The following is a 23,851-nucleotide window of genomic DNA, read 5'->3' on the forward strand; positions in this document are numbered from 1 at the left end:
CTTACTTTTAATCACCGAAAATAATTTATGTTTCTTATTAGATTTTGCTATTCATCCTTATATTTATTTTAATTTTAAGTGGAATAATGTATAATTATATGTATAAATATAAATACAAATAAATATTGGTTTTTCGGTTTTTTGATTTTACGGATTTTTATGTGTACCACTAATTACTGCATAGTCACTTAGATACTCATTTTAAAAATTGTGCCTAAATTTTAAATTTTACTCATTCTCACTGCTCAATTTTGCTTATATAGTAAAAATCCTAATTCTTCTATCAAAAAAAATCCTATGTCAATTTTAACCATTTGTAAGGGATTTCGTACTTAACTTAGCATTTAGTAAAAGAAAAGAAAAAAAAAGTAAAATTGAATTAATGAGGAAAAATTAGAACTTTTTACAGTAAGAATAAAACTGATATTCCCCAGCCTCAAAATTCAAAATCATAATGGAAATCTAGTGTGTATCAAAAAAAAAAAAATCAAGTCCATTAACGCCACAATACCTGAATCAACTCACAATCTTAAGTCTTAACCATACATCTAGACCGAATAGAAATTCCTGTGTAGTCGGTATTAGAACCTTTATCCCAATTAGACTACCCTTATTTTCTAATTATATTTTCAATGCAAAATATCCGAATTACTGGAAGCAGCTCATTAAAATATACTTATATCTAATTTTATACCAGTTCTAAATTTATTTAAATAATAAAATCTAAATTATTTATATAAAATCAAATGTATAATATTTAGTTACGTTCAAGCCATAGCCCATTATGTAAGAGATGGATAAATTAAATTGTTTAAGATAAAGATAATTTGTTTTAGAATTTTCTATTCTGTAATATGATTTGTTTTCTGATGATATAGAAAGTGGGTTTGTTGTTGCAAGGGCCTAGCCCATTGCCTCAGGCTCTATATCCGTTAGAGCTCCCCTAATTCAAACTCTGGAGAGGGAAAATCGATTTCGCAATTATCCATGGCGCTTTCCTCCGCGTTTCGAGAGAGGCTACAGCACATGGAGGATACCAGAAATCAGCGCCTTTCTCTCCTACAGGTCCTCAGTTCTTTCAATAACTTCAAGATCCTCTGTTTGTTTCCATAGAAAATTGAAAAGAAAAACAATGAAATTATTGCCTATGTTTGTTTGCAGGGAGAGAAAGACTTGCAAGTGATCAAGTCGCAAATGTTAGAGTCAAAACTAGTCAACATTCGATCAATGGAGCAGCGGTGCTTGATGCTCGATCGTCACATTGCGTTTCAACGATTTGAAATTTTGAATCTCAAGTCTGAAATCCAGAACCTCGATTCCAAATACCAGAGCGATTCGCATCAATTGAGGTACTTCAATCAGATCTGTTTTGGTCCTACCTCGAAGCTAGATTTTAGTTTTGCTTTTCAATTGGTTTGTTAGGGTCATGAAAAGAGGTATGGAGGAGCTGGAGGAAATGCAGAAGGAGAAGGAGAGGTTTTACGAGCTGAAATGTCATGAAATGAAGGCATTTAGGGAAGACGTGGAGAAATTTGTTCATGAATCTAAGAGTCAAGTGAATGAATTAAGAAACCAAGCAAATGAGGTAAGGATTTTCCTTTTGAGAGCTGCATTTTCAGTTTGTAATCAAGCAATCCAATACAAAATCTATTCCTTCTACTCAATTTGTGCTATATTTCATTTCAGTTGAAATCAATCTTCGTAAAACTTCAAGGCAACAATGGTTATTTGAGCAACGCTGAAATTGCTGCAGCAGAGATGAGAAAGACACAACTTGTGGGTATGAAGGAGGATTTGGAGAGGAAGTTAGAATCTAACTACCAAATTAGATCACGGCTGCAAAATAAGCTTAAGGAAGTTATTCAGCATGCAAGATCAACAGAAGAGAAAAAATATCCCACTTCAAGCAGGTAAAGATGTATGAAATAGGGGCTATTCAGGAAGTTTTTAAGCAACCAATTGCTGAAAGGATGAAAATTGGCAACTTCCACCGCTGTCAGGGCCGGCCCTGGGCCTAAGCCCGGGGTGCGCCGGCCTAGGGCCCAGAAAAAAATTAGTTTTGTAAATAAATTGCATATGTTTTGACTATTATAAATAAATTCAAACTATCATAATGGTAATGCATTGTCTTCCAACTAAAGAGGGTATTGGTTTTATTCTTTTCTTTGTAATTTTTTTGATATATTTTTAATATATAAATGTTATGGGTAGTCAAGAGTAAGAAGTTTCATTTTATTACCTCATTTTAGAATAACTATTTTTAATTTGATTAAATTTAAAAATAAAAAAGTTTCATTTTATTACCTTAAATTGATTAAATTTGAAAAATAAAAATTAATTTATACAATAATAGGAAAAAAAATCAATTAGTAAATTTTATATTAAAGGGTCTCTTAGGGCCCCTAAATTGTCAGGACCGGCCCTGACGGCTATATGCATGTTTATAGTATCATAATTTGATTTCTTACAGCCACCCAATTAGAAAGTCAGACCTGTTTCTAAAGTTTATAGTTAACATCTAATAATACAATTTTATTTCATCAAAAAAGATTTTATTATAATCTCTAATGTGCTTTGTATATGAATGTCTTTGAGGATTGAAGCCAGGGCCTAGGCTCGGGGTGCGCCGGCCTAGGGTTCAGGGTTGGAGGAGCCCAAAAAAATAATTTAATGTTATATGTATATATGAAAATTAATTTTCTTTTAATATAGATAGTGATAAAATAAAATCATACGGGAAGCCTAATTGTTTTTGAAAACTCATTGATACAAAAAGAAAATTAAAAGGTCTGTCCAACCTTTACACTTTAATTAGTAAATTTTATATTAGAAGAATACTTATTGCTTATTTTGTCTAGAGCTCCTAAATTGTCAGGACCAGTTGAAGCGTAAACAATATAAACACATCTTGCTATGGGTTGAAATTCTTTTTAATAAATGAGAGTTGTCAATACTCGAACTTTTAATCGTTTTATCTAAAAGCCTGATACCAAATCAAATTATAATTAAAACTTAATAATAATTTTTTATTATAATATTTGACATTGACTAAAAGTGTTAATATGCACAAATAAAATAAAAAACATAAAAAAACTCATTTGCATTTCTTTTGGTTATAAACTAACATTAAACCCACTTTTATAAAATTATTCAGCCAAAAATCTCTGTGAAATCAAGTTATTGTTTAATAAAGAATTTCTGCTATACACTAGTAGCAATTCACTCCTCAATTAAAAATTAAAAGAAAAATCATATTATTTTATGGGAGTTTTTTTTTTTTTGAAGCATAGGAAACATTTTATTAAGGATTAGAAACCAAACAATCAGAACGCAACAACGGCCGAATAAAATCCGGAGAAAGAACAAAAGAATAAGGGCTAGCATAAGAACGTGACCCCTGTGCCAGAGCATGAGCAACACTGTTGATTGGTATTAAAAATTAAATGTGTACAAGTTGTTGAAGTAATTCGGTGTTTGATAGAGAGGGAGGCCGAATTACGTAGAGAGAGAGAGAGAGAGAGAGAGAGAGAGAGAGAGAGAGAGAGATAATGAACAAAATAATAATTCCCCTTGATTAGGGTTTGTATTGATCACAAGTATATATATATGACAGACATATGAATCTATACTAATTAGGTTTTCTGAACCCTAATCAGTTGTGTAGTTTAGATACAACTCTAAGACTTAATCCTAGATATACTAGAATCTTATCTCTGCACACTTAATAGACTTGTGTATAGAATACAATTCTATTTAGTGTGCGGATAATTATCTGTAGAGATAATACTGATATTATCTCTAACACCCCCCTTCAAGCCGATGTCGCGGAGAAACCAACAGTCGAGAGCGTAACTGCGTGAAGCGAAGACTAGGTAGCGGCTTGGTTAAAATGTCTGCTACTTGATCATCAGTAGGAATGAATCTGACATTGAGAAAGCCATTTGTGACTTGTTCACGGACAAAGTGATAATCCAGCTCAATGTGTTTTGTACGAGCATGGAATACAGGATTTGAAGTGAGATAAATTGCACCTACATTGTCACACCATAGTTGAACAGGGGGTGGGATGTGAAATCCCAAGTCTTTCAACAATGATTTGAGCCAGAGTAATTCCGCTGCTGCATTTGCAACTGCTTTGTACTCACTCTCAGTGGACGATCTTGCAATGGTGGGTTGTTTTCGCGTTTGCCAAGACACAATGCTATTCCCAATGTAGACATAGAAAGCTCCCGTTGATCGTCTGTCATCCGGGCATCCCCCCCAATCACTGTCCGAGTAGCAATGCATATGCGAAATATGTTTTGGTGACATAAGGATGCCAAACTCAAGAGTTCCTTGAAGATACCGAAGCACCCTCTTTACACTCTTCCAGTGTTCATCCGTGGGACAGTGAAGGAACTGACAGAGCTTGTTGACCGAGAAGGCAATGTCAGGGCGAGTGAGAAGAAGGTATTGAAGGGCACCAACAATACTCCAATATTCATCTCCTGATGCAAGCGGAGTGCCAAGGCTTTTTGACAACGTAGGAGTGGTGCTCATAGGTGTCGTGATTGGTTTGGCATCCGCCATGTTTACACGATCAAGGATGTCAGCTGCATATTTTGCTTGGCACAAGTGAATACCATCTTTTGAATACTGAATCTCAATGCCCAAGAAATATTCCGCACGTCCCAGATTGCGAATAGGAAATTCAGTTTCAATGGAAGAGATTACACTAACAATGTGAGCCGGTGAGTTACCTGTGATAAGGATATCATCCACATAACATAAGATGTATGTTTGAATTTGTCCATTCGTGTGAACAAATAGGGAGTTGTCAGCCAATGACATTTTGAATCCAAGAGAGACAAGAAAGTTTCGTAGGCGAGTGAACCATTCTCGCGGGGCCTGCTTTAACCCATATAAACTCTTCTGAAGTAAGCACACATGGTCAGCTTGATCTGGATCACGGAACCCTTGTGGTTGTTCCATATAGATTGTTTCAGTGAGGTTTCCGTGGAGAAACGCATTTGACACGTCAAGCTGATTAATGAACCACCGGTTGGACGTAGCAATGGCTAGAACTGTGCGTATGGTGGTTGCCTTTACCACCGGACTGAATGTTTCTTTGTAATCAATCCCAGATTTTTGAGTAAATCCACGTGCCACTAGCCGCGCTTTATATCGATCAATGGATCCATCCGACTTTCGCTTTGTACGGAAGAGCCAGCGAGAGGTAATGATATGTCTTCCTTGAGGTCGTGGGACTAATTTCCAAGTTCCGTTGTCAAGAAGGGCTTTTATTTCTTCTGACATAGCTTGTCGCCATTCAGGTAATTTGTGCGCTTTGCTAAAACACGTAGGATCAATCACAACATTTTCATGCATCGCTAGTAGTGCTGCGAATTTACCGCGGGAATGCAACGTTGTGTGTCGGAGTTGCATTGTATGACGTATTGCTGTGTCGGGTTCAATGTTCGCTGAAGGTTCTTGCAGGGATGGAGCTTGCACAGGCACCATTTGTGCTGTTGCAAGGTTCTCTGGTTCGATGACTTGAGAATCTGCCGCTGTCGTAGCAGCGCACTGCTCTTGTGCCGCAGCATGACATTTTTCCTCTGTCGATGCGTCAGACAACGAGGCATGTCGGCTGTTACTGGTTTGATCAGCCCGCGAGACCCACAGCGTGCCATCTCGATGATGTGCTTCCTCGCTGATAGTTGCTGGGATAGCTGCTGCAGCAGCACCGTCGTTTACGGCTCGCGGTTCCAACGCCGCATATTGCTGATTTTCGAAAGACGAATTGGCGAATGACGAGCCAGATTTGTATGGTCATCCTCAATGATAGAATTTGTATGACCAACCACGGGTGCCACGGGGATATGAGAAGGCAATGAGTGAGGAACATTGATAGTGGATCGAGGAATACCTGGATACGGTCCGAGGAGTGAAGGTAGTTCTTGTGTCGTCGCTTCCAACCCTGCGCTAGTAGAGAGAGGCGTGATGACCGGTTGAGCTGTCGGGAAGACCCCTTCATCGTGCTTGACAAATTTACAGATGTAAATTCTTCTTGTGGATATGTCTAAACATAACTCGCCCGAGTGATTGGACGAAGGTCCGAGATAAACACAGAGTTTGGAACGAAAATCAAACTTGTTTTTGTTATAAGGTCGTAGAAGTGGATAGATGCCACTACCAAATATTCGAAGAAACGAGTAAGCAGGTTGCTTGCGATAAAGCATAAAGAAAGGAGAGTGATTCCTAAGTGTTTTGGTGGGAAGTATATTGATCATGCGTATGCTATGAATCATGGCATAATTCCAGAATTTAAGAGGTAAGTTAGCATTGGCTAACATGGTCAGACACGTGTCTACTACATGTCGAATTTTTCGTTCAGCGATGCCATTTTGAGCATGAGTGTGAGGACAAGCAATCTTGTGTACAATTCCATTTTCATGGAGAAAAGGCTGCAGTTTTTGAAATTCACCCCCAAAATCAGAGTAGAAGTTTTTAACTTTGGCATCATACTGATTTCTAATCATTGCAAGAAAATTTTGAAATGTTAAAGCTACTTCACTTTTATTTTTTAGACAAAATAACCAACTGAAGCGAGTAAATTCATCAATGATAATCAAAAAATAACGATGTCCATTAAAGGAGAGAGTAGGGGCAGGGCCCCAAACATCCAAATGCAAATTTTCAAATCAAAAAGTACTAGAACAAACAATTGAAGGTAAAGAAGACTGAGATAATTTTCCTAAAGGACAAAAAGAGCAACTATTGGTAGGTGCAGAGGATAATAAATTATTGTCTTTTAAAATTCTACTGACTGTCTGATTCTGATAGTGACCAAGCCGTGCATGCCACCGCTCAAAGGAAACCTTCTCTCCGACTAGCGCCTCTTTCAAGTTTGGTGGAAGCACATAGAGCCCATCCTTACTCGGACCGCGTAACAGGATTTCCCCAGTAGTTTGATCCTTTACAAGAAAATGGTTAGGCCAAAATTCAAAAAAAATAAGCATTATCACGAGTGAATTTCTGAACCGACAATAATGATTTAGTAAGCTTGGGTACCAATAAGATATCAGAAATTTTAAGATGTTTGATATGAGATTGACCAAGATGAGAGATTTTCAAACCTTGCCCATTTCCAAATTGAACCGTATCATTGCCAGGATAAGGATGCATTTGTTGTAGCTAACTTGGCTGCGCCGTCATGTGATTGGTGGTGCCCGTGTCCGGGTACCAAGGTTGCGGCGGCCCACTGAATGGGTCCATAGGGTTGTGCCATGCGACATGTGCTTGTGCACTGGATTGCGATTGTTGTGTTGCAAACCCTTTGGGCCTCTTGCATTTGTCCGCCCAATGATCAAGATCACCACAATTAAAGCATTTACCGCTTCTTCTCTTTTTTGTTTTGGATTTTCCATTTGTAGAAGAGGAGACAGAGGACACATTTGCTTCATGCGAGATCACTTGTGGTACCGGAAGTGTGAAGGCCGATTTCTTTGTAGAGTGAATCATCCCTTCAACAGTTTTCAGCTTGCTCAACAATTGATAATAATCAATATGAATACCCTTCTGAGTCACTAAATTCTGAATACATGATTTGAAAGGATCCCCAACATTCTTGTAAAGTAATGACGGTAGAAGGTGCATGGGATATGGATTGCCAAATGCAGCCAGATCATCAAGAATGGCCTTGAGTTTTTGCATATATTCACCAATGGGTAACTCATTTTGTTCAAATTCATGTATTGAATGCTTAGTTGAAACTGTTTATCATCAGTGATAACGCCATACGCGTTTTCAAGTGCAACCCAAATATCATGTGAGTAATGAAAGCAAGTGATAATTTCATAAACTTCCTCTGTAATCGAATGTAATAACAGCGACATCACAGCATTTTCTAACTCATCCCACACAGTGTAGGCTGGGTTAAGCATAACATTATCATTGTTGGACAGAAAGCCTCCCCTAGATAAGAATTTGGGTGGTGGTGGTGTATTGCTTGTGATGTGGTCAAAGTAGTGATGAAATTTGAGGGTAGACACAATGGCCATCCTCCATGCTTTATAGTTGTGCGGTGTTAATTTAATATGAGTTTGAGTATGCATCGAATGAGGGCGAGGCTGATTAACAGATTCACTACTAGGTGTGGAGTAAGCTTGATAATTGGACGAGCCAATGTGGTTATGATGTTGATTGGAGGGATGAACTTGAGGTGGATTAGCATACAGTGAGTCATTGGGCTGTGTATAAAAAGTAGAGGGTAATTGTGAACTGTGATAGGACGGGGGAGTTCCAAAGCCAGGTCTGATAGGTGGTTGCGAAAAATTACCTGGAGGATGGAATAGCGGCGGGTGTTGCTGCTGAACCGTTGTTCGGTGCGGCTGTTCTTGCTGTCGCGGTCGGGGAAAAATTCCTCCATCATGTTGTTCGAACAAATAGGAAGAGGTGACCGACGACATTGGCACCGTCGTGAAGGGGGAATCGAACCTCCAGCCAGATGACGGCTGAAGAGACGAGGCTGACGCTGTATCCACGGTGAATTCCGTGTTGAAGCTTCGGATTCCGCTGTTCGACCTAGCGGCCGCGGCGGCATGTGGTGGAGTCGCAAAGCTTGCCGCTTCGCCTGTTTCTGCAATCGACATGATCGCGGACGGTGCCACATTCGGATTTTGAGCCGCACTCGGTATTGATTCCGATAAGAATATGGACGAAACCTGCTGTTCTTGAGATAGAGGCTCGGATTGGTTTAGGGAATTGGGAGGGATTGATGCGGAAGAGGAGCCAGAGGGATTTGAACCGTTTCCTGCTTGTGATACCATGTTGAAGTAATTCGGTGTTTGATAGAGAGGGAGGCCGAATTACATAGAGAGAGAGAGAGAGAGAGAGAGAGAGATAATGAACGAAATAATAATTCCCCTTGATTAGGGTTTGTATTGATCATAAGTATATATATGACAAACATATGAATCTATACTAATTAGGTTTTCTGAACCCTAATCAGTTGTGTAGTTTAGATACAACTCTAAGACTTAATCCTAGATATACTAGAATCTTATCTCTGCACACTTAATAGACTTGTGTATAGAATACAATTCTATTTAGTGTGCGGATAATTATCTGTAGAGATAATACTGATATTATCTCTAACACAAGTGACCTCACTAAATCTATGTGTGGGAATAAGATTAGGCTTGAACAAATTGAAATATATATCACTTGAGTCAAATTCTAAGACAAATAGATCATTAATATAAGTAAGTTGACAAATCTAATAAATCACTTTAAAATGAGCAATAGATCAATGATGGAAAAATTCAGGAGTATTAAGCTATTATTTGGTATGAATATATCGTTTGTTGTGGTGTATGAAGAAAATGACAAAAGTAACATTGAGTCTCCAACTCTATTATGAAAATAAGTCCTCATCTTGTTGATGTTAATACAACAACAATGGAGAAAATAAGTCCAAAGGTCCTGATTTCTCCTTCAACTTTCTTGCTGTCCTTTCAGTTTTACTGATAAAAAATTGTGGGTCTTCAGTTTAATCTCTTGCTTAATTTCTTCACATTTCCAATTTGGTCCTTCAATTTACTCATATGTACTCCAATAACGGGATGTTTGTTAGAAGGGATATAGGAGGTGGGATAGGGATAAAAAAACACGAGATAAATTATCTCGTGTTAGTTTGGGAGATAGAAGAGTGAGACGGATGAGGGATAAGCTTCTTATCCCTCAAATCCTATACCGAGGAGGAGGGTGGTATAAGGAAGTGGGATAAGCTCCTGCGATTTTAATAGGATGGAAAAGTCCACATTATCCCTCAAATTAATGTTATATAGCTTAAATAGGGTTAAAATAGTAAAATGTATTATTTTATCCCTATCCCTATCCCACGTACCAAACATTGAATAATAATTCTCGACTATCATATTTTTATCCTTATTCCAACCATTTATCTTTATCTCTATCCCAGCCTTTATCCCTATCTCAATACAATACCAAACGCCCCATAAGGGTTCGGGTATTTAATGAAGACTTTATTGAGAGTTTTGGCTATTTCAAGGATAAAATTACCATATAAATTGGCATGTGGATTATTGCGGTCAAGCTATCTGTTGGTGATGCTTTTTTAGGATTACTAGCTTCCCGGTTTATATTCAGTGGTTTAATGATGAGAAATATAATAGAAAAACCTGCTGAGACAAGAGAACTCCTAAATTTCGACTATACTAAAACACCACCAGTTGCTTATGTTCCGATTTCTGAACTTCCTAAGCACAACTTGCACCTCTCTGTTTCATTGACTGTCCCAGAATCCGACTACAACTGCAATTGGGCGTCTTTCAGGTATACTATATTTCTCAACTTGCATCTTTTTCGCTTTCATCAATATATATATATATATATAATTTTATTCTAAACCATTCAAATTGGAACACATTAGAGCATCTCCAATACAATGTGCTTAGAATGAATGAGTGTTTAAAAGAATGTCTGTCGTTGAAATAACAAATGTTGTTTAAATAATTTTTACACCTTTGTTTTTTTTTCTTTTTTTTAATATAATAATTACCTGCTATTAATGAAAGTTTATGACAATATTAATAATTAAAATAAATTAAATATAAAAGAATGATTTGTGTAACGATACTGATAACTTTTATAGTTGCTTAGTATTTAGTATTGTAGTTTTTGTTTTTTTTAAGTTGACAAATATGACGTAGACTAGAGAAAAAATAAAATAATATATTTTGAATAATTTGAAAGTTGCTTATATGGGAGATGTTCTTGAAATTTGTGCGAACATGTTATTTTTAGTTTGTATGGAACATTCTAGAAATTTTCCTTAAATTAATAGGTTATTTGAAAAAGAGATTAAAATTGAGAGAGTTCATGAAAAGGTGAGGGTGGAGATGGAGCTGGAGCACTACAACAAACATCAGATTTGAAGGTTATGATAGAGCTGGTATTCCTGAAATATATGAAGCTTCTCTATCTCTACATTCTCATATTCCACTTTTACAAACATTCATACGGAAGTGGACGTGGAGGTGGACTTTTTTTCATGTTTTTCACTCAGTTGATATTCTTTTTGCTCTTATTTACACCTCTTACAAGAAGGCCCAACCCCAAACCATCTGTTGTACTTCCCCTTCATTGATTCATTCATGTGTAAATCAATGGTTATATTTCTATCTTTATTTATTGCTTTTACTCAAAAGGTTAAGAGGATGTTTGGATGCTCCGGTTTGACTTTTCACTTCAAAATGTAGACTTTTAAGTGTTTGGTTAGAGAGCTCATGTTTGCTCTTTACACTGAAAAGTAGTTTTTTACAAAGTAGAAAATCCATATTTTTGGAAAAGCAGCGACAACAAACAAACGGATCCTAAAATTATCTACTTTTTTTACTCAAAAAATGCTCCAAATAAGACATTATTCCTTTCAAACAGTATGACTAAAAATTATTCCCTAGATAGTGTTGGGTTAACTAAGATGAAACTAGATGAAATTCGACCAACTTCAAACTTATAAAGCAGTCAGATGAAGTTCATTCAACTTTCCTTGTAACATGTGTAACCTAAGCATTACGCTTTCCAACAAGGAAGCCGGATGAATTTCATCCGACTTCCCATTTCAAGAAAGTCAGATGAAGTTAATCAGACTTCTTTTTATTTTCTTTCAGATGAAAAGAAACAAACTAAACAAAAGTCTTCATTTTAAAAAATAAATTTTCTATGGATGAAAATCCAACTTCTTTCATTTGTTTATCTTTAGTGAAAAATAAAATTACCTATAAGGAAGTCAACTTCATCTGATTTTCTTGTAAAAAAATTATTGTTAAAAAAATAAAGAAAAAGGAGGAATTATTCAATATATATATATATATATATATATATATATATATATATATATATATATATGTGGGGAGGGGGATTAGGAAATCCGATATCGAAATAAACTATTTAATTTTGGTAGATAAAATGACCAACAAAAAAAAGAATGATAAAATAAATAACTCAGAGATTTGTATGGTTCAGCAGTCTGCCTACTCAACAGATAAATTAGATCGAAAATAACACTCGAACTTAACCTTAATATACTCAAAATCTTACTATTCTCTAAAAAATATCTCAATTAGTAATTGAATTGTTAGTTGCTTTGATGCTCTAAAATGCGACATGCATTGCTATACATAGCCATATATAATGTAAATGTTAAGTTTAATATTATACAATTGGGGCTCTACCTATCCAAATGGTGGCTTGCTTAATTAACACATGTTAATGAACCAATTTGGCTACCAACAATTAAAGAAATTCATATCATTAACATAAATCTCCACTTTTGATTTGAAATTCAATTAACTATTCTACCTTTCATAACACCCTTTCGGACTAGCTCAATTGTTATCAATACCGATCAAGTTCAAACAATAGTTTAACTTACTTATTGGAAGATGTTTCATCATATAGATTGGTAGCAGACTAAATTTTTTTAACGTTAACATTTCTTTCAAAAATAATACCTCGGATAAAATGGTATTTCACATTATTGCGCTTTGGCCTTTCATGAAACATTTGATCATTCGTTAAATATATAACACTTTGGCTATTACAATGGTGGATAATTTTCTATAAATTTGAATCGAGCTTACCAACTAAACATCATAACCAAATAGTTTCTTTTACAGCTTCAAGTAAACTCATATACTTTGCTTCGATAGTGGAAATTGCAAGTGTAGGCTATAAAATAGTTTTTTAACTGATAGCGCAACTACCAAAAGTAAATACATAACTTGTCATGGATCTTCTTTCGTCAAGATCACATGCATAGTCTGAATCAACAAAATCAATCACCATGTTCTTACTCCCAAATTCTATACAAGCGTTAGTAGTACTCCATAAATATGTCAAAGTCCATTTCACAGCAGTCCAGTGACATAAATTTATTGACTACATGGATTGTGTGTGAAATGTTAGGACAAGTACAAACCACCGTCAAACTTTGGTGACTTGGGACCAAAACGCCAAACTTTATATCGCTTTACACCAGGAGAATAGCTAGGGAAAATGCCCTTTTCAAATCTAGGCTCCAATTTTCCATCCTTGGCATGGACCTAAATAGGCCAAAAATCCTTAGATCAAAATAATCAGCAAGTTTACCAGATCATACCTCTTTTAGGATTTTTACAATTAATTGAAGCAGATGGAGAACGATTCACTAAATGACAAGATATTAAAGCTTTTTCAGTCTAAACGTATTGATGTAAGTCAAAATTAGACAACACACAACAAAGCTTTTCTAATGGAGTCGTGTTCATCCGCTCAGTTATACCATTTTTTGTGGTGTTTCTGGAACTGTGAAATGTCTAAAGATGTCAATATCTTTACAAAATGTGTTGACTTCATAATCGTAGAACTACAAACCATTATCAATGAGGAGATGCTTAATCTTCTTACCAGTCTGATTTTGTATAAAGATTTTCCATTTCTTAAAAGTGGCAAAAGCATCATTTTCCTGTGTTAAGAAATAAGCTCAAACCATCCTAGAGTAATCGTCAATGAAGTTGACATATAACAAGCTCCACCTTTTAAAGGAACACATGTAAAACCCCATAATTCCGAATGAATATAATCTAGAGTGTCTTTTGTTTAGTGAACGCTAGTGCTAAAACTGATTCTTTTGTGCTTGCAAAAAATGCAGTGCTCACAAAACTCAAACTTAGAGGTATGTGGACCACAAAGGAGAATGTGTACTTAGCATGGACAAGCTTTTCTCACTCATATGGCCAATCCTTCTATTCTATTTCTAGTAAATTCTATTAATATATTAATATTCAATTATTTCTAGTAAAAAATACTCAATCTATTGAAAAATTCCTATCTTAACTAATTCGAGCGCAAGGCATAGAGGGGGAGATCATAAGCGTCTATACTGTAAAATCGACTTTCGACGGAATGAAAAAAACATATATAGTGGAATTAGGAAGATTAAAATGAACTTTCTCACTACAACTTGCCATTAAAAAAATCGAAAATCCAAACAAATCCAAACACAACAATCAATCGTAGAATAAAAATAAAAATTGATCCAAAATAAGATTCAATAAAAAAAAATATAGGGAAAGCAATAGATTAAACACCAATCATAATATGAAAATATGAGAAATGAAAAAATTTTACAACAAAAAAAACAACCTAAAATTGAAAAATAAAAATAAAATAAGGACACAATTATGTTACAGCAAAATTGATATTTTAAGTAAAATCTCCGTCCCCCAACGTTATTTATATAGGCCCAAGTAGGCAATGTCCAAGCCGGCCTGAACCTCATATTAATAGGTCTCTCAAATGAGTTTTGAGCTGAGCCCATGAAAGTAGAGTAACGCTCTAGAACCTTCTTTATCTAAAACCCTAAATTTAATTTGTTATTTGAATTATCTGAAGTTTATCAGTAGGAGAAGGTTCTAGCATTTCCCACACATTTTCTATTTCCCCGCACATATAAAATCATTTTTGCCACCCTATATCCGAGCTTTACTTTGTTCTTTGTTTTCCATAGCAAAAATGGCGGACGAAATGGCTCTAGATTTGGAGGAACTAAGGCACCTACACAGCTTAGCCAAGAGACCTCGAGTTCTCTCCCTCATCGACTCTGAGATACGCAATTTGGAAAAGGTGAATGCTCCATCTCTTTTTCTGTAATTAGCGTTCTTCTATTGTTCATTATGCTGTAGAAGTCGAACCTAATTCCTAATCAGAGTTTACGACGCTAATTGTTTTGCTAATACTGTTTCCATTTTTGAACTTCTATGATAATGACATGCGAGCTGTATGTAACGCCTCTTTGGAGCAACCATTTCGTTAAATAAATATTATTCCATGCCGCCTTTACCTTCTGTGAATCTATTATGTATCAATTTACTTTCTATTTGCATTGAAACTAAACTGAGTTTCTTCTAATAAGAAGGGATAAATTATTGCTGAGTGTCATGATTATTGTTCATGTGGGACATTATACGCATTAGGATAGTTATGATTGCCTTAATTTATTGCTGTAGTTGATAGCACCTGGAATTTATTAACTAAATTAAATTTCTGTTGAGGTAGTTTTTGCTGTTTTTAACTTCCACTACAGAAGGATAAGTGTCAAGATTATGCTACAAGTGATTTAAGGCATCATAAGCTTTAAATTTGTACCCACTTAATGCCTAAAATAATCCGTAGTCAAAACCTAAAAACATAACAGGACAATTGGTTTTGGATGATTTATTAGGTAATTGTACATGTAAGTTTTGTTATTAAGTAGCTTTTGTCAAATATTAATATGAAGTCGAACCTTTAACTAAGCTTGCTTAAAATTTTAGTTTAATTGATGATGATCCTGCAACCGTGTTTCTTAGTAGGGCAGGGTTGTCTCTATAAATGGTGTTATCTTGCCATCCCTACCTAATTTGCTCTTTGATTCCCCTTTATAGCTGTCAAAGGAACCTGTTCCTGCACCTGTTTCAACTCCAACACCAACTCCTATTGCAGCTGGAGTGAAGGTGCCTTCTACCCTTGCTCGGAATTACACTACGCTTGGATCTTTCAGCTGGGATCAGGACAATGATAAACTAAAGGTAATAACTTATGTCATATGCATTTTGCAACCCAAATCATGGAACAAGTTATTTAGTTCTAACATTGTTTGGTGGCATTTCTGCTTGTGTAGATATATATCTCGCTAGAGGGGGTCGAGCAAGAAAAAATTGAGACAGAAATCAAGGCAAGGTCATTTGATATCAAATTCCATGATGTCCAAGGAAAGAACTACAGATGTGCCATACCGAAATTGAACAAGGAAATTGAACCAGAAAAATGTAAGATACTGGTAAAGCCAACCAGGGTTGTCATCACTCTGTTTAAAGCTTCAAAGGGGAACTGGCCTGACTTGCACTTCAAAGAGGACAAAGTAATGACTTAAGTTAATTCTGTGCTCAATTATGATTTGATTTGATACTTGCTTAAACTAACAACATTGTGGTTTTTGACAGCTGAAGCCAAATTTGGATAAGGAACCAGATCCTATGGCTGGAATTATGAATTTGATGAAGGTACAGACGATTAATTAGCTATTTCCCTTTAAGGATGTTAAAATGGGTTTTTCGTGTCATAATCGTGTTATGTGATCTAGTATACTCAATATGATTACATATTATATAAATTCTGGTTGTTTTGTAAATTCTATTGCGGTGTCAGAAATTAAGAAATCTATTATTTAGCATGCAATACAGATTGATTGATGATAGTTACGTATACTGCAGAATATGTACGATGAAGGGGATGAAGATCTGAAACGAACAATTGCCAAGGCATGGACTGATGCAAGAACAGGGAAGACAGCTGATCCTTTGAAGGGCTTTCCTTAGTTAAATCTCTGATTCAGAATTAGTGAAAAGGTATCTTTTTGAGGTTATGATATGGTTTTGGAATTTGAAAGAAGTTATGTTATCCTTGAAATATATATTAGGAGTAAGGATCATGTTTAAAGTTGGGTTGTAAATGTTGAGAGATAAGTTCTCTATGCCACAATTATGTTTTTGTTTCATAGCCATATATTTCTTGCTATCCATTGTTTTGCTTCAAACAACTTCTTTTCTTCTTTCTTGTAATAATCAAAATGTTTTGTTATTGGAAAATGGAAGAAAAAAGAAAAAAGAGAGAAATAAAATGTATATTTACACTAATTTAGGAAAAACACTACTGATCCATTAGATACAATAATTAGTATTCATTTGGTTGGTGTTTAATTCCAAGTGATTAGTGACAGTATCAGATGAAAGAAAGAAAGATGAAATTATAACAGTTTTCTCAACTAATTTGAAAGGTTAGTCTTCCCTCAACTATATAACCTTATTGTCTTCCCTCAAGCGTGGAGTGCATATAGACAAAACATTATTCTTTGTGTAACAAGGAAAAGAATGTTTTCATTGCTAATGGCTGTGTAAAGATGCCTCCAAGTTGAAATCGTGTAGAAATGGACATATGTTTTATAATTCCAGTTACAAACTTCTCTCGAAAGTAAAAGCCAATTAAGCTCAATATTTTAGTCCTTGAATTTTTAATTACATGGAGTGTAGAGGAAAAAAAAAAGATATTGTAATAAATATATTGTGAATCAAGACATTGATCAGTAATCTACAGATTTTAATATTATTGGTTGTTTTTTACTCTTTCAACTAATTAATGAGCTCTCCAAGAAAAAAGCAAAAGCAAAAGCATGTTATTGATCTTGGTGTGTTCAAACAAGTGCCCAATTTGCATCTAAATAAGTTTGAAGAGTCATTCGGGATTGTGTTGAAAAAACTGGTTTGACTATTATGTAATAATAATATCATACATTCCAAACAAGTTTGTCGATAGACAGAAACAGTTTTATACATTTTTTTTGTTGGTTATTTTGTAACTATATTAACACAGTAAACATTTTAGACGTTTTGATAAAAAAAAAAATTGTCATTAACTTATATGCGACAAACTTAGTTGTTAGCATTTTAACATATTAAATATTTTAAACGTAATTAATGTTTGGAAGGCACAATGTTAGGATTAAATTTGATATTTTTTCTGTATTATTTTTTGAATAATGCAGAATTTGTGTAATTGTTCCGTGTGAATTTGGTAGGCTTAGCGAGAAATTGGCTAGCGTGTGAACCACAAAGGTAATGTGTGCGTAGTGTTGATTAATATATTAAGATGTCAATCAGTGTTCTATATAATGCTGTATCAAGTAAAGGTAGCAACATCTTTAGTTAATCTTAATGTTGGATTTATTGGAGTTGAAACTGGTTTGGCTGCTAGTAGTTTCGCACCAGTGATGCATGATCATCTTTAGTTAATCTTAGTGTTGGATGCATTAGAGTTGAAACTGGGTTGGCACACCATCGTTAGTTGATCTTAGTGTTGGAGCTGAAACTGGTCCAAGAGATCTAAAGTGTATTTCCTCTATGAAATATTAAGACCAAATTGAGACCCTGCAATCTCAAGGCTTAAAAAATATTTAAGTTAAGGTCTTTGATCTTAAACGCATCATCTTAATAATCTTTTTAATGTGTAAAACCAATACCAGTTAAAATGATATTATCTACATAAATCAATAAAATAGTATAATAGTAGGTAAGTTATTCTCAACTTTGCTAAATAAAGAATGGTTTCAAAACCCTTGTGGTTAACAAGGTTACACTGTTTTGTAGATAGAAGATTGTGGTATTTTTTTTTCTCAAAACAAGGACATGTTTGTCGACCTCAAAATTTATTTATTAAAGATCTCAAAATGAAATTTTTAAGAATTAAAATTGTTTTAGTATCACATTTACTATCATTTTTATTTTTCAAAATCATGATTTATTGAGCTTTCTCTCTTTAAACATTAACTTTGTCGCCTTTCACCAAACAACACATAAATGACCCAAAACTAAAAACTTGAATAAGGGTTAAATGCACAATTGGTCACTGAACTTACTCAACTTTTCAGTTTTGTCTCAATTAGGTCACTATGACGATTTCAGTAATTAAACAACATGGAATGATGACATAAGTGATACGTTAATATGAGAGAACTCATTTAGTTTTTTTTCATAAAATGTGGCTATCACATTTTGTTTCGGTCAGAGATTTAAGTTAACTCAGGTTGACGTGTCACTCATGTCATTATTTCGATATGTTTTAACCACTAAAATTGACGAAGTGACCTAATTGAGACAAAACTCAAAGTTAAGTGATTTTATTGAGACAAATTGAAGTTGACTGACCATTTTGAGACAACCATGCAAGTTCAGTAACCAATGATGCATTTAACTCAATCATTTTGAGACCGTTAATAGTCAAATTTGGCAATGTCAATTCAAAAGCCTTCAATTTGCAAATGTGACACCATCCTCGTTTTGATAAAAAAAAAAAAAAAAAAAAGACAGTACAGTCCTCCATCTGCAACAACAATGTAACTACATAGGTTTATTTTGAAATTGACCCAATAAAAAAATGATCCACTCTAGATTGTTTATAGCATTGTGAAGTTAAAAAATTAGACCATATAGCAAAATATTGGCTAAACTTGGTTGTGGCAAAACTAATTTTGATGGAGGTGTCGTACAAACCTCTTCATCCACTGTAAAAGCACGCTGTAGATATCCATTTTTGTCCGGACTAATTTTTAAAGTTTTAAATAAATTTCACTCAAAATTTGAACAATTCATGAATTATCCAGAATATATGGTATTATCTCGAAAATAATTTATTGGGTAAAAATTGTGCTATTAAGGCTAATTTGTCATAAATCGGTAAAAATATCGAATTATATTCAAAATGCGACTTAATAGAATTAAGGTATAATTTTAACCTATTATGAATTTTATTCGAGACGCGTTCCTCGTATTGTGAATAAAATTGAATTTGCTTGAATTCGAGTTATAATTTATTAATTAAAGTTCAGATGTCAATCAATCGAATTAACATTTCAATGCTTATTTATTTGTCGTAAACTATATTTAGAAGTGCCTATAGTCTGAATTGCAAATTATGATGTAACATCGTATATTAAAGTTAAAGTTAATATTGACTTTGGTTACGATTTATATTATAATTAAACGTTTAGAATATGGTTGATGTCTAAATAACGAATTATGACAAATGGATTCAAAAATTGAAAGTTAACAAATTAACGACAATTGAACGCTTAAAAAATGAAATTTTCGGTAATAAATAAATATTGCATTATTAATATAAATATTTCTCTTATTATTTTTGTTTTTTTACAGTAATTTTGACAGATCCAAAGACCCGCTCGCCAATGTCTGAGATACCCAAAAATTCCCGCTATCCCCGAAAAAGCAAGATCAGAACGCACACTCGATTCAAGAATATTCTAAAAAGTGATCAAATCATATTCAAATCACTGAGTTATCTCGTTGCAGTACAAGTCCAACAAATCGGAAGTTCGGAGAATTATTCGTATGAGTCCAACAAAATCCAAAGCACGGGTAATTGTCAGTTCAAGTCCGATTCCAAAGCACGAATAACTATCAATTCAAGCCTAACAAATTCCAAAGCTCGGGATTTTGTCCGTACGAGTCCAACAGAGTCCGCTCGGGTCAAAAATAATTCAAATTCAATCCAGGTCCGCGTCAAATTCAGGTCAGAATTCAGTCCAACGGTGCCAGTCTGCAAAAAATCACAATTACAGGGACCAATTGGCATTTTTAGCAAAAAAAATCAATAATTCAACAGAGATGATCTCATCCAGCAGGCATCCAGAAACTTCACAATGCAGAGAAAAGGGGCAAGCAAAAAGACGGATGAATCCTCCAGGGTACAGTAGGAAATAAAGAAAAATGATGAGCAATAATTCACAGACAAAATCTCTTACTATAAATAGAGAAAGTTTATCACTGTAAAAGGGAGGCAAGGGAATTGAGAGCAATCTTTAGTAAAAAAAAAACACAGCAACACTGTAATAGAGAGCATTGTGACAAGGAGAGTGTGAGCTTGAGGGAGAGCAGGAAGAAGTTCTTCCTCAAACACTGTAACAGCCAAATAATCAATCAAAGAAAGGGTAATTCATTTGCCCAATTCATTCATACATACAGATATATACGTATATATATATATATTGCCATATCATTACCATTCTTTTACCTTTCTCATTTTGCCATAAGGAATTAACCAGACAATAACTAAGACCCGTATTCACTTCCGAACACGTCAAACGGAGAACCGAAGCACCCTCCAGAGCCAACCACGGCTCTGGTTGCGTCTTCGGAACCGTTCGAACGGTACGGAAGGTTATCCCCTGTATATAACTCAAGCTCAGAACAATAGGAAATACTAGAACCATAAAAAACAACGATCACAACCCCCAACCCCAGCAACAAACAATACGGCAAACGAAACCATAGCCGTCTTAAATCAGAACAAACAGGAATAGCCAAGCATTCATCTAGCATTTGAGCTCTAGAAACTCAAGGGATCGAAAGTACCGATCCAAAACAGGAACAGCTAAACATACATCCCACATTTGAACTTTAGGAACCGAAGAACACCGAGTCGAACAGGAATAGCCTAAACATTTGTCTAGCATTTGAACCTTAGAAGCTTAAGGAACCAAGAAAACCAACCAGAGCAAACATAGCAAATAATCCCAGCAAAACAGTTCATTTCCAATAAAACCAACACAACAAGCATTTATCTCAACCAAAAACAGAAAAATTCCTAGAACCCGTGCCAAACCCGAAGGAAAACGGGGCCGGAGACGAGAGAGAGAGAGAGAGCCAAAAGGAAAAAACCACAAACCCCAAAAACTCACCTCTGCATGTAAGTCGCGCACCGACTAAACCTCCTCAGGAACTCGGAGTTCCTCATCGGAGGTTAGAATCCTCGCCATTCCCGGACTTCGTCCGACGAGATCCAAAGGGTCTGAAAATCGGCGGAAATCACAGGAGATAGTTAGGGGAACCCGAGAGAGAGTGAAGGAAGGCGTGAGCGACAGGTGAGGCGGCCGGATTTCGCGCCGAGGAGAGAGGATCGGCCATGGGAGATGAGGGAGCTTTTCTTTTGTGAGTAAAAGGGGAAGAAACCGTAAAGGGGAAGGGAATGAATTCTTTGAGAAGAAAAAGAAAGGGGAGGATAGGTTTAGTTAATTAGGTTATGGGCTTTAAGCCTTGTGGTTACGGGTTAGAAATTAGGAGGCTTTAGTAAAGGCCCAATTGGCTCAATTGAGCCTATATCGACGATAACCGCGTTATTTCGAGTATGAACACCGCGGGTCGATTAATTTAGCGTGGTCGTTACCTTTGCATCAATTCAATGGATAAATTAAGAATGATTAATTAAATATGCTCGTTTCAAAATTAATTGTGAGCTGTGGTGGTTTAGAGTAGATTATTTAAATAAGCGTGAAGTGTCCGCTATAGCCTATTATATTACGGCGGTACCAATCGGCTTTATTTTTCGTGTTAAACTTGTCTCATTCCTGCTTACGAGAAAATCCGAAATTCACTTACTATTTTTAATTAATTCACAAACCTAACCCTGCTTATTCGATTAGGTTTATCCGTTTAACTCTAATTGGACCTAAATTGTCTAAAGATAAGTTCAGTTAATCCCCAGTAAATCCAAGTTAATTTATATCCACTGCATTATGGCAAACATTTAATTCATCTCCTTAATCTAATCCATATATTTAATGTATCATGTATATGATACACCTAAAAAAAATAATAAATCAATTCGAAATGTTATTTCGAATCAATAGAAAATAATGAAGTTAATTCGGATCAATGTGAAAACGTCATCCGAATCAATACTTAAATTAATTCGAACTAATGTGAAAACGTTGTTCGAATGCGCGATTAAGTTAATTCTAGTCGACTTGAAAACGTCGCTAGAATTCGAGATGCTCCCCTAAATCTTTCATTCTATTTCGTCGTATATGTGATATACGTAGGAATCTTATTGAACTCTAATTTAATAAAAAGAGATTTCGCGCACGCCGCGCGTGTAATTTAAAAGGAAGGTAAATCGATTCGAGATGTTATCCCGAATCAATATAAAATATATTAAACCAAATTAATTCGGATTGATGTGAAAACGCCATTCGAATTTATCTCTGAATTAATTCAAACTGATGTGAAAACGTCATTTGAACTTATAAATTAGATTAATTCAAATTGATGTGAAAACGTCATTTGAATATTAAAATTCACTCGAATCGACGTGAAAACGTCTTTCGGATTGAAAACCATATCAATTCGGATTGATGTGAAAACGTCATCCGAACTCTCAACCAACTTAATTCGGATCGATGTGAAAACGTCGTTCGAATTCATAATCAAATTAATTCTAATCGATGCGAAAACGTCATTAGAATACAATACTAGGCCCAATAACCCCAAAACGCGCGAGTACCTAGTTTATATCGACAATTCAAAGCAAGGCAAATAGCAAACATGTAATATCACAATAGTACCGATACGTCGGGCGGGGTAGGGTGAGATCATATCTCTTCCCTACACGTAACCGGAAAAACGAACCTTGAATCTCTCTGAAGACCATCCTTGTCGAAACCAAACCATACAGAGTCATTCCAAACAGATAGGGCGACCAATTGCACGTATTTCCAAGTGATGATTGGTGGCGACTCGAAACCTTAAACACGGAAAAGCGGATCGAGCCGGCACCCCGACCTGCGTAAAAACCGGAAGCCAGGGTGCGACACACGTTATTAACATCCCATTGATACAATTTTCAGTTTTTAATAGTTATAATAGCTAATACTAATTCATCCTAGCAATCTTGCTTTTGGGCCTCTTTATAAGTCTTTATTCTGGAATAATAACCAAATTCAAAGCATAGTGTTTATGCACATATGATAAAAAGATCATAACTAAATGCACGAATCTGTTTCTAATTTATCAACAAATTCATTTGAAATGAATATCGATGTGACAGCTACATTAAGACCAAAAGCTAGATGGCTATTGGAGATGGGATACCTCCCTAAATACACGAATCTATTTTAATTTATCAACAAATTGATTTGAAATATCGATATGACAGCTACATTAAAATCAAATCACTGCATTCGAATTTTCCAGACATAGAGTAAATTTAAACTTTATCCCTATTTTTATATAATTAACCTTTCATAACAGGTCATGATATAGACTTTAATATTAAATCACCACAAACCTGCTATGTTTTTAAGCGCAAAAATAAAATTCATGCACGTAAGTGTAAAACTTTGGCGGGCCATAGATAAAACTTACCAAACTAATTTTAAAGAGTACTTCTGAAACACAACATTTCTACTGAAAACAAAAGGAAA

General features: G+C 35.2%; 2 protein-coding genes across 2 annotated transcripts; both read left to right on the top strand.

The window, feature by feature from the left end:
- Positions 1–969: 969 nt before the first annotated feature.
- On the top strand, positions 970–2,138 carry LOC136234109 (uncharacterized). The gene is made up of 4 exons (XM_066023875.1): positions 970–1,065; positions 1,162–1,349; positions 1,423–1,585; positions 1,687–2,138. Exons 1-4 carry the CDS (start codon positions 988–990, stop codon positions 1,912–1,914), a joined length of 657 nt encoding a protein of 218 aa, XP_065879947.1. The 5' UTR covers positions 970–987; the 3' UTR covers positions 1,915–2,138.
- A 12,305-nt stretch (positions 2,139–14,443) lies between these two features.
- Positions 14,444–16,579, top strand: LOC136231978 (uncharacterized). Its single transcript, XM_066021015.1, has 5 exons — positions 14,444–14,667; positions 15,468–15,611; positions 15,704–15,943; positions 16,026–16,085; positions 16,296–16,579. The coding sequence occupies exons 1-5, from the start codon at positions 14,557–14,559 to the stop codon at positions 16,398–16,400; spliced, it is 660 nt and encodes a 219-aa protein (XP_065877087.1). The 5' UTR covers positions 14,444–14,556; the 3' UTR covers positions 16,401–16,579.
- Positions 16,580–23,851: the final 7,272 nt, after the last annotated feature.

The sequence above is a fragment of the Euphorbia lathyris genome, chromosome 6 (genome assembly GCF_963576675.1).
Source record: "Euphorbia lathyris chromosome 6, ddEupLath1.1, whole genome shotgun sequence".
In the NCBI taxonomy this organism is placed as follows: Eukaryota; Viridiplantae; Streptophyta; class Magnoliopsida; order Malpighiales; family Euphorbiaceae; genus Euphorbia; species Euphorbia lathyris.

Coding starts and splice junctions, on each gene's coding strand:
- LOC136231978 (XM_066021015.1), top strand. CDS start 14,557: ATGGCGGACGAAATGGCTCTAGATTTGGAGGAACTAAGGCACCTACAC. Junction 15,612..15,703: donor AGGACAATGATAAACTAAAG/GTAATAACTTAT, acceptor CTGCTTGTGTAG/ATATATATCTCGCTAGAGGG. Junction 15,944..16,025: donor TGCACTTCAAAGAGGACAAA/GTAATGACTTAA, acceptor GGTTTTTGACAG/CTGAAGCCAAATTTGGATAA.
- LOC136234109 (XM_066023875.1), top strand. CDS start 988: ATGGCGCTTTCCTCCGCGTTTCGAGAGAGGCTACAGCACATGGAGGAT. Junction 1,066..1,161: donor AGCGCCTTTCTCTCCTACAG/GTCCTCAGTTCT, acceptor GTTTGTTTGCAG/GGAGAGAAAGACTTGCAAGT. Junction 1,350..1,422: donor AGCGATTCGCATCAATTGAG/GTACTTCAATCA, acceptor TTGGTTTGTTAG/GGTCATGAAAAGAGGTATGG.